A 15,659-nucleotide genomic window follows, 5' to 3' on the forward strand; every position below is an offset into this window, starting at 1 on the left:
CATGAGAAGAGAAAGAAATGATATACAGGCAAAACGAGCTTCAACATGATCAGAGCACTTAGAAAAAAGAAAAAAAAAGCTGGATTATGTTTGCTTAAGCATCTGCCACCACATTAATAACCTGTACACAAAGTGACTTAAATTCTTCTTATTAGAGGAATTTTTTTTATTTGGTTTTTGAATTATTGAGAAAAATACAGTTGAGGTCAAAAGTTTACATACACCTTGCAGAATCTGCAAAATGGTAACTATTTTACTAAAATAAGAGGGATCATGCAAAATGCATGTTATTTTTTATTTAGTACTGACCTGAATAAGATATTTCACATAAAAGACATTAGAAAATAATAAGTGAAATTATAAAACTGACCCTGTTCAAAAGTTTACATACACTTGATTCAAAAAAATATTTTAGGTCTCACAAATTCTTTGGTTTTTCAGCAATTTTGTGTATTTGAACCCTTTCCAACAATGACTGTACGATTTTGAGATCCATTTTTGCACAACTGAGGGACTCATATGCAACTATTACAGAAGGTTCAAATGCTCACTGATGCTTCAGAAGGAAAAACCATGCATTAATAGCCGGGGGTGAAAACTTTTGAACAGAATTTAAAAAAAAAAAAAAGTGTAAATTGTTCTCATTTTGCCTAAATATTATATTTTTTTCCATTTAGTATTACCCTTCAGAAGTTACAGAAGATACTTGCATGTTTCCCAGAAGACAAAATAAGATAAATTTACCCTGATCTTCATATTCTAAAAGTTTTCACCCCCAACTCAATGCATCATGTTTCCTTCTGAAGCATCAGTAAGCATTTCAGCCTTCTGTAATAGTTACATACGAGTCTCTCAGTTGTCCTCAGTGTGAAAAGATGGATCTCAAAATCATACAGTCATTGTTGAAAAGGGTTCAAATACACAAAAATGCTGGAAAACCAAAGAATTTGTGGGACCTGAAGGATTTTAACCATTTAACTGTTCAGGACAAAAAAGGGATTCATGAACAACTTCAACTAAACAAAAAAATAAAAATAAAACACAGCTTTCATTAAGGTAACAACACAGGATTAATAATCAAGTGTACAGTATGTAAACTTTTGAACGGTGTCATATTTATAAATGTAGCTATTATTTTCTCTTGTTGACAATATGTAAACATCTTTTAAGTGAAATATCTTATTCAAGTCAGTACTAAATTAAAAAATAACATGCATTTTGCATGAACTCTCTTATTTTGGTAAAATAATTAACATTTAGCAGATTCTGCAAGGTGCACATAGACTTTCGACCTCAACTGTAAGCTTTGTGACCAAACAAAAGTTTATGATTCATGCTAAATTAAACTGATAAATTAAAAACAGACGCTTCTTATTTTAATGAGAAAGATTAGGTTTATTTAGTACAAAAGTATTTTAGCATCTGATGGGGAAACACTCAAAATACATTGACGTGATGCTACCTGTAAGACACTGTCAAATATATCCATGCACTGATCTGATGGATATGTATTTATATAATTGGTGTTTGTTTTAATAAAGCAGCATCTGCTTCTAATAACTTTGAATACCTAAAAGGACGAAAGAGTAGGAATCGCAATGCTGTTGTACGTTTTAACAACACAAATCCTAGTCCATCAAAGCCCAGTGTGAGTTTATAGATTGCAGGCACTTCACTGGGCTTCACTTCCAAAGAAAACCCTTCAGAGCAAACTACTGATCCATACACACATACAATTTAAACAGTTATGGGTGCAAATCGAAGAAAAAAAATAAAATAATCAAGGACAGAAGTTTAGAAGTATTAATATAGTATCCATCTATCAGACTCCTGTGATTAATTTAAATAAATAATTCACCCAAAAATTAGATTTCTGATACCATTCTCTCCACCTCAAACCCATATGACTATAAAAGGCTTGTAACAGCCTGTACTTCGGATTTAATTCTCAAAAAAAAAAAAACACTAAGAAAAAGTCATGTGGTTTACTTTATGAAAAAGTATTGGGAAATCGAGTAAATGATGAACAAATGTTTATTTTTGGGTGAACTATCCCTTTACCTTGTTAGAAAGAGGCTGAAACTACAGCGCAGAGACTCTGACTCCCTCAGCTACTCTAACAGAGTGAATTTGGTGGGAGGGGCTACTCCAAGCCCCACCCTCTTTTAGGCTCCGCCTCTCACAGCTTGGCTTTGCCTGGCTGCAGCTGCAGGCTCTGTAGCTTCATCGCCATGCCCATGTTTCCGGTGATCTTCAGTTTGCCCTGGAAGAACGCCTGCATGGACGAGAGGACACAAAAGAGTGATTAACATTGATTTTTTTTTTACTAATCTTAAGTTCCTGAAAGGATAAGCTATTCATTTGTGTTCCAGTTGAGAACATTTGTTTTTGTGAAGTATTTTTCTGTGACCTTACATGCCACTCTTTAGCTTTTCGAAAACACTAAAGGCTAGTCAGAGATACTAAATAAAGGTTTGGCCATGAAAACGTCCTCTGTCTGTTTTGTTTTGTTTTTTTTAACAAATGAACAAAAACAGTGATTTTGTATTTAATATTTGTATCTCATTGATATTCAGATAGATTCTTGTAAAAGAACAGTACAGTTTTAAAGCAGAATATTATGTTCTTTCTCAATAAATACATTGAATGTGATTTTCAATGGTTTAAAAAAAAAGGGTTGAGGATATCAGGACTAAGCACATCAAATAATAAAAAGTTGAAATAATAAATAAATAGAATTATTAGAATATTAGAATATTAAGTTTGGTTTATGTATGTTGTGTGGAAGTTAAGATGTCAAAAGGCTGAAAAACACAGCTGAGATAATAAATTAATTTATACATACGTAAACCAAATATACAGACTACCAGTCAAAAGTTTTTGAACAGTAATATTTTTTATGTTTTTTTAAAGAAGTCTCTTCTGCTCAACAAGCCTGCATTTATTTAATCCAAAGTCACAGCAAAAACAGCATTTTTTTAAATATTTTTACTATTTAAACCAACTGTTTACTATTTGAATCTATTTTATAATGTAATTTATTTCTGCGATTTCAAAGCTGAATTTTTAGCATCATTACTCCAGTCTTCAGTGTCACATGATCCTTCAGAAATCATTTTAATATACTGATTTGCTGCTCAAAAACTTTATTACTATTATGTTGAAAACAGACAAGTATAATATTTTCAGGTTTCTTTGATGAACAAAAACGTACAAAATAGAATCTTTTGTAACATTATAAAATGTCTTTATCATCACTTCTGATCAATTTAAAGCACTGAATTATACTGACCCCAAGCTTATAAATGGTATAGTGTATAATGTTACAAAAGCTTTTTATTTCAGATAAAAATGATAAATAAATGCTAATCTTTGGCTCTTTCTTTTCAGAGAATCCTAAAATTTGATAATAAAAAATGTTTCTTGAACAGCAAATCAGAAAATTAGAATGATTTCTGAAGGATCATGTGCCACTGAAGACTGGAGTAATGATGCTGAAAGTTTAGCTTTGATCCAATGCAAATTACATTTCAAAACTTATTCAATAGAAAATATTTCAAAATTGTACAGTTTTTGCTGTACTTTGGATCAAACAAATGCAGGCTTTGTGAGCAGAAAAAACAATAAAGATCTTTTGACTGATATAAACAATATGATTTTAAAATTCATAAAATATTTAAATACTATGTTGAAAGTTTGGTTTATGTATATGTAAATAAATAAGTCACATATCTCATGCTGAGGCATAAGACGTGAATGTTATATTGTAATACATTTTTTTATTTAAATCTTACAATTCATTTATGATTTTCTGATGCATCCTTAGGCCCGTTTCACACCGCAAGCGTGAGCGGCGCGTGAGCGGCGCGTATTTTTTTCGGCGCCCATGTTAACAAACAAGTGCATTCACACCAGCAGCAGGAGCAGCGCGTGAGCGTCAAGCAGGAGGGTAGCGTGAGCAGCGCTGACGCGATGGTTTCGGCGCCGAGTCTATTTTTGCTGCGCTGCTCACGCTTTAATAAAGGGACAGTACACTTTTGATGGCCAAAATAAATGATTTCACACAAAAGTTTTATAAAATGCACGGAACAAGCTTAAAATGCACATATAATACGCATGTCTAGTGAGTTCAACAAGAATTCAAAAATTCAAAATATGTATGCCTAGGCAACAGAAGATATAAATGTGTTTCAATTACTTAGTTTGGCAAGCATGGTGTATTAAAAAAAAGCCAGAAACTTACTAAATGTTTTACGGCAGATTATTATTTATTTATTTATTTTGCATCGAGAAAAAGCTGCTTTGATTGAGTCTTGGATTGTATAAAGTACTATATAAATAAAGGTAAAATACAATATTAAAATATAATAATAATAATAAATAAAAAATGTAAAAAATAAAATAAAAATTATACACATATGTAGGCTCTAGCGCTACCCATATTTTACCTCATTCATGTGCAGCTTTATGATTAGGTGAACACAACGTAACACTTGTTTGTCTAGTACAAATATGTCGCTTTGTTTCATAATTACAGTGTATACGTATTTTTTGTTATTTACCTCAAAAGAAGGGAAGGTAAGCGCGACAACATGCCAAGGTGGTGGGATACAATGTAACACGTGAGGAGCACGTTGTAACATCACCAAATAACAGCTTAAAATGTTATCTGATCGAATGAAAAAAAAATATACACGACAAACTTAAATATTTGGTCAATAAAATAAAATTATTTACTTTCTCAAATAGAATAATGCCATTAATATATATCTCAAAAATTGTTTTATTTTATTTTATATATATATATATATATATATATATATATATATATATATATATATATATATATAATTAAAAAAATATATAATATTTTTGAGTTTGACAATGAACACATCGCAACCATGCGTGTTACGACCCTAATCGCAACACACAGCTGTACAGTATAGTTCAAAATAATGTGCGCAAATAGATGAAACATTCAGAAAAACACTCCACAAACAGTTCTCATAGAACACAAGACACATAAACGAGCCAAAATGCTTTGTTTGTGGCCCGCGCTCCCCTATATGCTTTATGATCCCACCAATAATTATTGGGTTGAAGCTGCTTCTGCAGTTTCATTATCAATTTCATATTTACCTGTAATCAGTTTCATAGAAAAAAGCTGATAACGCTTCCAGTGTGAATACTCTTGCGAGTCTGCAGCTGCAGTAACGCTGTAGTTACGCTGACGCTCTGCTCACGCTTGCGGTGTGAAACCGGCGTTAGAGAAAAAAAAAAAAAAAAAAAACTCAACAAAAAACAAGGTGCAACGAAGCGCAACAATTCAATTACCTTCATTAACTTTTCAAGGTCGGGTGAATTATCTCACAAACTGTTCTCTAGTCACATTGAAAGGTGTGCCGTGACATAATTGTGAAAGAGCAACAGCAGCTGCGCTTGCAAAGGCAGGCTTTCATGAGTCCTCTTTTGAAGGACAGAAATGCTCCTCGTAAAAGAGAAGGGATGAACCCTGAAACCATTTCAGGGAATGAGTCATTAAAGCTTTGTAAGCGCCGCACAACCGTACGCCTCCATCTCTGCTGACAGGAAGCACTCAGGTAGCACTAAAACATAGTCACGAGTGAACGCTGATAATGACTCCTCGTGTCAGTCTGTTCCCAAACATCGGTTACCAGCTGTGTGGAAGCAATTACAGAATATAAAAACGAATTAAGGTCAGGTAAATATAGCCAGATTTCACGCTGATGGACGACACTAAAAGTGAGTGAGGAAACACCACCTCGCTACTCAACTGCAGCTTTTGAAACTCACTTTTACCATTCAGGTTTATAAACAGATAGTTCATCCAAGATGTAGATGAGTTTGTTTCTTCATCAGATTTGGAGAAATGTAGCATTAGATCACTTGCTCACCAATGGATCCTCTGCAGTGAATGGGTGCCGTCAGAATGAGAGTCCAAATAGCTGATAAAAGCATCACAATAATCCACACCACTCCAGTCCATCAATTAACATCTTGTAAAGCGAAAACAAATCTATCAATAATACATTTAACTTTAGGCCAAAAAAATTAGTTCATAGTGCATAATAACGCTTCCTCCAGTGAAAAAGTCCATCTCCTATTGTCCTCTCACATCATAATTGTTAAGAACTTTTGGCTTGTAAATGGTGTTTGATCTGTGCAGATTCCTTTCCCATTCAGACCAGATGACTTTTTCACTGGAGAAAGCAATATTATAGATGGAGGACTCGATTTGCAAAGATCTGAAGTTAAAAACTCCGGAAGTTAGGATTAGTTAAAAAAAATCAATGTTAATCATCTGAAACTAAAAACATCTTAATGGTGCATTTATTTCTTACAAACAAGCAGCTTTTCACTTTTTAAGATGTTAACTGATGCACTGGAGTAGTGTGAGTTACTTGTGGATTATTTTGATGCTTTTATCAGCTGTTTGGACTCTCATTCTGACGGCACCCATTCACTCCAGAGAATCCATTGGTGAGCAAGTGATGTAATGCTACATTTCTCCAAATCTGATGAAGAAACAAACTCATCTACATCTCTGAAGACTTGAGAGTGAGTTCATTTTTAGCAAACTTTGATTTTTGTGTGAACTTTTCCTTAGAGATAGGGAACTTTTTATATTAAAATGGCTTTGTGGTGGCGTAATATCACAATTTAACGCTAGATCTAATAACTAGGAAATAATAATGAATGCAAAAATGGCTATTGGTGGTTAAACAGATGCAAGAAAGAAAAACAAGTCAAACCCAGGAAATCCTTGCTTAAATTGAATTACTATGATGTAATCACTGTCGAATGCTGAACATTCTATTATTGGAATTCTGAGGGAAACTTCAAATTTAAAATTTAAAACTGGAAAAGGCTGAGATTTACACTACCGTTCAAAAGTTTGGGGTCAGTACATTTTTATAGGTTTCTTTCTTTGTTTTCTTTTTTTTAAAGAAATTAATGCTTTTATTCACCAAGGACGTAATAAGTTAATAATTAAAAGTTTATTAAAAGTTAATAAATAATTTACATTGTTATAAAATATTTCTATTTTGAATAAACACTGTACTTTTTAAACTTGTAGTTCATGAAAGAATCCTGAAACAGGTTCCAAAAAATATTTGGCAGCACAACTGTTGATATTATCCAACATTGATCATTCTAATAATATATCAGCATATTAGAATGATTTCTGAAGGATCATGCGACACCCAAGTCTGGAGCGACAGCTGATAAAAATTCAGCTTTTCATCACAGGAATAAATTCTATTTTAAAGCATGTTAAAATACATTATTTTATATTGTAAAAACATTTTGCAATATTACTGTTGTTTCTGTATTTTTAATCAAATAAATGCAGCCTTGATGAGCATAAGAAACTTCCTTAAAGACTAAGGTCTTACTGACCCCCAAACTTTTGAACGGTAGTGTAAATTTGAAAATATTGGCACTTCTAGTTCTTGAAAAACCTGTACTTCCCCCCCAAAAAAATTAATTAAATAATTTCTCCTTATAATATGCATGGTAACAGGCTGAATTGTTTGAAAATCGGAAAGAAAACCTAAAAAAGAAAATCCCAAATATTCAGTGAACATTTCAAATGTCTACTGTCTCTGGCTTATGTTTCCAGCTAAAAAAGCCATTTGTGGACTTGGCCACTAAACCAGCTCAGGTTGAGTATGGCCAGGTTAAGCAGTCTCACTGGAGCTCGTTGATCGGTCACGGGTCGTAAATGTCTTTGCTTCATCTGTGTCTTTTCCAAGAAGAGTGAAGTGTGGAAATCTGAAGGAATGGAAACTCTCTCTGATCCAGATGGGAGGCCGCACAATAATCTTACTCTCTCAATATGGGCCATTAGCATTAAAAAAAGGAAAGCGAGTGGGGGCGAGTGTGTTTTTGAGCATCTGTGGAGAAACTCTTCATGGAAAAAAGGAGGTGGATTTGAGACAATGTACAAAAGGAGGGTGGGAGCTACACAAACTGTGCTTTCAAGTGCTCAACCTTGATGTTCCTCAAAAGAGACCTCAAAATAGAAAATGTTTTTACATTTCCTTTATTCATTCATGAATCACAGGTCGATACAAAAAGGCGCTTTCGTATCTTAAAAACCAATACTGCTTTGAATTCACAGCCGCATACATGGATGCAGATCTCAATGCATCAATAAAAAACTATGCAGGACAGTGTAAAGGAAAGAAAAACATCTGGGTTCTTGTGGGATGAGTCTCTGTGGTACATCCAAACAGGAAAACTGAGACTAATCAGCCAACATCATAATTATAACCATACAAACCGCTTGCAAATGTCAGGGATCTGCTTTTGCAGCCATTTTAGGCTTTTTCACAAGTTATTTTCCAGGATATGTTATGCAACCTCTGTTTAAAAGTCAGCATGAAATAACATTTGCAACCTATTTTAATTGTATAATTTGACACACACTACTGTTCAAAAGTCTGGGCTTGGTAAGATTGCTGTAGTATTTTGAAAGAAGTCTCTAATGCTCACCAATCACGATTAAAAATTTCAGTAAAATCAGTAATATTGTGAAATATTATTTCAATTTAAAATAACTTTTTTTATGTAAATATATGTTAAAATGTAATTTATGTGATCAAAACTGATTTTCTGTTTAAAAGTTTGGGGTTGCTAAGATAAGAAGTCTCTAATGCTCACTCTGGCTGCATTCATTTTAACAACAACAAAAAAAAAAAAAACAGTGAAATCAGTAAAATTGTGAAATATTATTATGCTTTAAAATTACTGTTTAATATTTGCATACATGTTAAAATGTATTTTATAACTGTGATCAAAACTGAATTTACGTTTAGACATTTAGGGATGGTAAGATTTAATTATTATTTTAAAAGAAGTCTCTAATGCTTACCATAGCTGCATTTATTTGATTAAACATTTCAGTAAAAGCAGTAAAATTGTGAAATATTATTACAATTTATAATAACTGTTTTCTATTTGAATACATGTTAAAACATAATTTATTCCTGTGATCAAACCTGAATTTTTGTTTAAAAGTCTGGGGTTAGTAAGACTTTTTTCTCTTTTTCTAAGTCTCTAAAGCTGTTTGTAATAGCATTTTAATGATGTACAATTTGTATTCATTTTATATATTTTATATATTAGTATTCTTAACCATGTATAATTTGTATTAATTTATTGCTTTTTTATTAAAAAAAATGTAAAACATTTAAAACATTCATAAATCATTTAAAAAGCAAGCTGTTTGTAATAGCATTTTTAATGATGTAAAATTTGTATTCATTTAATATATTTTATTTATAATGTGATATTAGTATTTTTAACTGTGTATAATTTGTATTAATTTAATACATTTTTAGAGAGATTTTAAAAATGTAAAACATTTAAAACATTTTTAAATCTTTTAAAAAGCAAGTTTTTTGATGTATAATTTGTATTCACTTAATATATTTTATTTAAAATATGATATCAGTATTCTTAACTGTGTGTAATTTGTATTAATTTAATACATTTTAGAGAGATTTTAAAAATGTGAAACATTTAAAACATTCCTAAATCATTTAAAAAGTAAGTTGTTTGTAATAGCATTTTTAATTATGTATAATTTGTATTCATTTAATATATTTCATTAGAAATATGATATTAGTATTCTTAACTATGTATAATTATGATATTAGTATTCTTAACTGTATAATTTGTATTAATTTAATACATTTTTAAATCATTTAAAAAGCTGGTATTTTGATAGTATTGGTAATTTTGTATTTTGCATTCATTTAAAACATTTTTATTACTATTTTGACATTTTAAATGCTGTTCAAAATAAAAAAAATATCTAAACATTACTAAAGCAAGCATAATACGCTTAAATAAATATTAAAATTAAATAAGCAAAAGTAGTTTTCAGAGAATATGTAATGAATTTAGTTTATTTTACTTGGTCCACTAGCAGGTAGTACAATATATTTGAATTGAAATATTTTTAAATATTGTTTTAAAAAAATTGTTTATGTATTTACAATGTAATTTAAAAGCCGTTATTTTAATGGTATTGTTAATTATGCATAATTTGCATTAATTTAATATATTTTCGTTTAAATATGAAAATATGTCTTAAAAATGCTATTAAAAACAGCTTGCTTTTAAAATATTAAGTATGTATAATTTGTATTCATTTAATATATTTTATTTAAAATATGATATTAGTATTCTTAACTGTATAATTTGCATTATTTAATAATGTTTTTTATTTTAAAAATGTAAAACATCTGAAACACTTTTGAATATTTTTAAAAAGCTGTTATTTTGGTAGTATTGGTAATTATGTATTTTGCATTCATTTAAAACATTTTTTTTTACTATTTTGACATTTTTAATGCTATTCAAAAAAAAAAAAAAATCTAAACATTACTAAAGCAAGCATATTAAATAAATATTAAAATGAAATGAGCAAAAGTAGTTTTTTAGAGAATATGTCTTGAATTTCCTTTATTTTACTTGATCCACTAGCAATTTTTTTTCTTAAAACAAGACAAGAAGTACCAAGACGTTTTTGTATTTTTAATGGGAAAAAATACAAATTTGCAATCTAGCTTGTAACTGGAAAGTAATATAGACGGCTCATAATATTTCTCGGTCAGACAGAGGGCTGTTTTGCTGATTTTTCTGTCTGCTTCATCAGGACTTACGGTCTGTGGATTCATCTTTCCAGTCATGAGGTCCAGCAGGTCAGAGTCGGCCATGGCAATGGTGCAGTCTGCTTTCTTTTCTGAGAAACAAAAAGGCAGAACATTAATAAGGAACGGGGAACAGGTCGACACAGCAGCTCAAAACTTGTTGGTTTGGTGTGTTTATAGCTCTTATTAGACAACGAATGAGAATCCGGCACGCGTGAGCAGGTTTGATTCCGCTCATTAAACACACACCTGTGAATACCTGTGACCCACACATCATTAAAACAGATGAGGAAGGTGAGGAAAGGATGCCAAATGCCTCAAGACACATTCTCCAATGAGCTTCACTTTACATAACAGATGATTTGAGAGATCAAATCGTGCGGCTTGTTGAGGAAAGGTGCATTGCTATTTTCAAAGTCTGATTTAACAGAGCAGATTTACGCCGACGTACTGGTGACAGCTTGAATTTCAAAGCTTCTGTCTTTATCCGAAATGCACATTTTCAAAGCAGAACGTACAAACACTCAAAAATGAAAAGGCTTGTCTGCTTTTGCTACTTAATTCTTGAAAGAATATATTTCACAAGCTTTTATTTTAAAAGAAATGTTATTTATGTATCATTTGCGTTGATTTAATATGTGTTTTTAAATCATTTAAAAGCATTTTTAATAGAATTGCTAATGTATACTTTGCATTTAGAGTACAATTAACATTTTAAAAGATATTCTACTAGAACTAATTATGTATAATTTATATTTATTTAATAAATTTTTTAATCATTTAAAAATTATTGTAATAGCATTGTTAATTATGTATAATTTGCAACAATTCATTAATGACTTAATAAATTAAAAGATGTTATTTTAACAGTACTGTTCATGATGTAAAATTAGCATTTAGACTACAATTAACAATTTAAAAGCTATTTTAATCAAACTAATTATGTATAATATATATTCATTTAATACCATTTTAATAATTTAAAAGCTGTTATTGTAATAGTATTGTTAATTATGTATAGTTAATTAATTATTTAATAATTTAAAAGATGTTATTTTAACAGTACTGTTCATTATGTATAATTTGCATAATAATGTTAATTTGAATACCGTTACTAAATTATACTAAATATGTATTCATTTAATATATTTTTTAATTATTTAAAACTGTTATTTTAATAGCATTGATAATGTAAAATTAGCATTTAGACTACAATTAACAATTTAAAAGCTATTTTAATCAAACTAATTATGTATAATATATTCATTTAATACAATTTTAATAATTTAAAAGCTGTTATTGTAATAGTATTGTTAATTATGTATAGTTAATTATTTAATAATTTAAAAGATGTTATTTTAACAGTTCTGTTCATTATGTATAATTTGCATAATAAAATGTTAATTAGAATATTTTAAAAACTGTTCAAATATAACAGAGCAGATTTACGCCAACGTACTGGTGACTGCTTGAATTTCAAAGCTTCTGTCTTTATCCGAAATGCACATCTTCAAAGCAGAACGTAAAAACACTCAAATAATGAAAAAGCTTGTCTGCTTTTGCTACTTAATTCTTGAAATAAAATATTTCAGAAGCTTTTATTTTAAAAGAAATGTTATTTATGTATCATTTTCATTGATTTAATGTGTTTTTAAATCATTTAAAAGCATTTTTAATAGAATTGCTAATGTATACTTTGCATTTAGAGTACAATTAACATTTTAAAAGATATTTTACTAGAACTAATTATGTATAATTTATATTTAATACATTTTTTAATCATTTAAAAGTTATTGTAATAGCATTGTTAATTATGTATAATTTGCAACAATTCATTAATGATTTAATAAATTAAAAGATGTTATTTTAACAGTACTGTTCATGATGTAAAATTTGCATTTAGAGTACAATTAATAATTTAAAAGCTATTTCAATCAAACTAATTATGTATAATATATATTCATTTAATACCATTTTAATAATTTAAAAGCTGTTATTGTAATAGTATTGTTAATTATGTATAATTAATTAATTACTTAATTTAAAAGATGTTATTTTAACAGTACTGTTCATTATGTATAATTTGCATAATAAATGTTCATTCGAATACCGTTACTAAATTATACTAAATATGTATCATATGTATTCATTTAATATATTTTTTAATTATTTAAAACTGTTATTTTAATAGCATTGCTAATGTAAAATTTGCATTTAGACTACAATTAACAATTTAAAAGCTATTTTAATCAAACTAATTATGTATAATATATATTCATTTAAAACCATTTTAATAATTTAAAAGCTGTTATTGTAATAGTATTGTTAATTATGTATAGTTAATTACTTATTTAATAATTTAAAAGATGTTATTTTAACAGTACCGTTCATTATGTATAATTTGCATAATAAATGTTAATTCGAATACCGTTACTAAATTATACTAAATATGTATCATATGTATTCATTTAATATATTTTTTAATTATTTAAAACTGTTATTTTAATAGCATTGATAATGTAAAATTAGCATTTAGACTACAATTAACAATTTAAAAGCTATTTTAATCAAACTAATTATGTATAATATATTCATTTAATACAATTTTAATAATTTAAAAGCTGTTATTGTAATAGTATTGTTAATTATGTATAGTTAATTATTTAATAATTTAAAAGATGTTATTTTAACAGTTCTGTTCATTATGTATAATTTGCATAATAAAATGTTAATTAGAATATTTTAAAAACTGTTCAAATATAACAGAGCAGATTTACGCCGACGTACTGGTGACAGCTTGAATTTCAAAGCTTCTGTCTTTATCTGAAATGAACATCTTCAAAGTAGAACTTAAAAACTTGTCTGCTTTTTCTACTTAATTCTTAAAAGAAAATATTTCAAAAGCTGCTATTTTAAAAGAAAAGTTAATTATGCATCATTTGTGTTAATTTAATAAATGTTTTTAAATATTATAAAAGCTGTTATTTTAATAGCAACACTAATGTATAATTTGCATTTAGACTACAAGGTATTTTAATAGAACTAATTAAATATAATTTCTATTCATTTAATCATTTTTAATCAATTTCTATTAATTTAATATATTTCATTTAAAACATGAGATTTCATAGTAGTGTTCATTATGTAGAATTTGTCTTCATTTAATATCTTTTATTTAAAATATGAGATTTAATAGTACTGTTAATTACATATAGTTTGTTTTTAATATTTTTTTACATAATTTAAAAAGCTGTTATATTGATAGTATTTGTAGTTATGTATTCTTTGTATTAATTTAAAACATATTTTATTACTATTTTAACATTTTAAACACCGTTATATTAACAGCATTGTTAACTATGAATAATATGTATGAATTTAATACATTTTTAATCATTTAAAAGCTGTAATTTTAATAGCACTGCTAATGTATCATTTGCATTTAGACTACAATTAACAATTTAAAAGCTATTTTAATAGAACTATTTATGTATAATTTATATTCATTTAATCATTTTAATCATTTAAAAAAATGTATTAATTTAATATATTTTATTTAAAATATGAGATTAAATAGTACTGTTTAATACAATTTTAATCATTTAAAAGCTGTTATTTTGATAGTATTGTTAATTGTGTATAATTTACATTAATACATATTAATATAATATAACATAATAATATTTACTATAAATTACTACATATTAACAAAATGTCTGTATAATTTGCATTCATTTAATATTTTTTACAATATAAGCTGTTTTCAATATATTAATTAAACTAATTAAAATATCTCAAAAGTTAAATAATTGTTTATGTAAATTGGAATTCAATAATTTAAAAGATGTTATTTTAGGAGTATTGTTCATTATGTATTATTTGCATAATAAATGTTAATTAGAATTTATTTAACTGTTTTTAAACTGCATTGCTAATGTATAATTTGCATTTAGACTACAATTAATATTTAAAAATGTATTTTAATAGAACTAATTATGTATAATTTATGTTCATTTAATCATTTAGAATAATTTAAAAAGTTATTTTCATAGTTTTATTAGTTATGTATAATTTGCATAAATAAAAATGTGCTTAGAACATTTTAAAGCTTGTTTTTAACAGTTTTGTTAATTATGTATAATTTGCATTCATTACATTGAATTTATTGTAATTTATTTAATTACAATATAAGCTGTTTTCAATATATTTTAATTAAAATATCTCAAAAGTTTTTTTTTAAATAATTGTTTATTACGTATATTGGTATTTAATAATTTAAAAGATGTACAGTATTGTACATTATGTATCATTTTCATAATAAATGTTAATTAGAATATTTTTTAACCAAATTATACAATTGTGTATTTTATTTCATTTAATACATTTTAATGTAGTTACAATATAAGCTCTTTTCAATATATTTTAATAAACAAAAAAATAAATATAATTGTTTATTATGTGTATTGGTATTGATGCAAAATATATCTTTTTTGAATAACTTAAAAGATGCTATTCTAATAGTATTGTACATTATGTATCATTTGCATAATAAATGTTAATTAGAATATTTTAAAAACGGTTTTAGCTTAAAACGAATATTAAATTATTCCAGTTTAATTAGAATAACAACTCTTTAACTAAATTATACTAATTATATATCATTTGTATTCATTTAATATGTTTTTAATTATTTAAAAATGGTTATTTTGTTCATTATGTATAATTTGCATAAATAATGTTAATTAGAATAATTTTAAAAGCAGTTTTTAACAGTTTTGTTAATGTATAATTTGTTTTCATGTAATACATTTTAATTACAATATTAATAATACATTTAATTATAATATGACCTGTTTTCAATATATTTTAATTAAAATATTTCAAAATATTTTTAAAGGATCGTTTCTTATGTACCTGTATATTGGTATTTATGCAATATATTTTATGTTATTTTAATAATATTGTTAATTATGT

The 15,659-nt window shown here is 27.5% G+C and overlaps 1 protein-coding gene across 1 annotated transcript in view; it reads right to left on the minus strand.

Annotated features, from left to right (window-relative positions):
• Positions 1–1,374: 1,374 nt before the first annotated feature.
• Positions 1,375–15,659, minus strand: part of scp2b (sterol carrier protein 2b) — a 28,017-nt gene continuing 13,732 nt past the window's right edge. The window contains exons 4-5 of the mRNA XM_073823726.1: positions 10,698–10,777; positions 1,375–2,275 (exon numbers count right to left, since the gene is read on the minus strand). Coding sequence (XP_073679827.1) covers positions 2,180–2,275; positions 10,698–10,777 — 176 coding nt within the window. The 3' untranslated portion in view covers positions 1,375–2,179. The remainder of the gene's footprint in view (positions 2,276–10,697; positions 10,778–15,659) is intronic.

Source organism: Garra rufa, chromosome 18 (assembly GCF_049309525.1).
Source record: "Garra rufa chromosome 18, GarRuf1.0, whole genome shotgun sequence".
NCBI classification, from domain to species: Eukaryota; Metazoa; Chordata; class Actinopteri; order Cypriniformes; family Cyprinidae; genus Garra; species Garra rufa.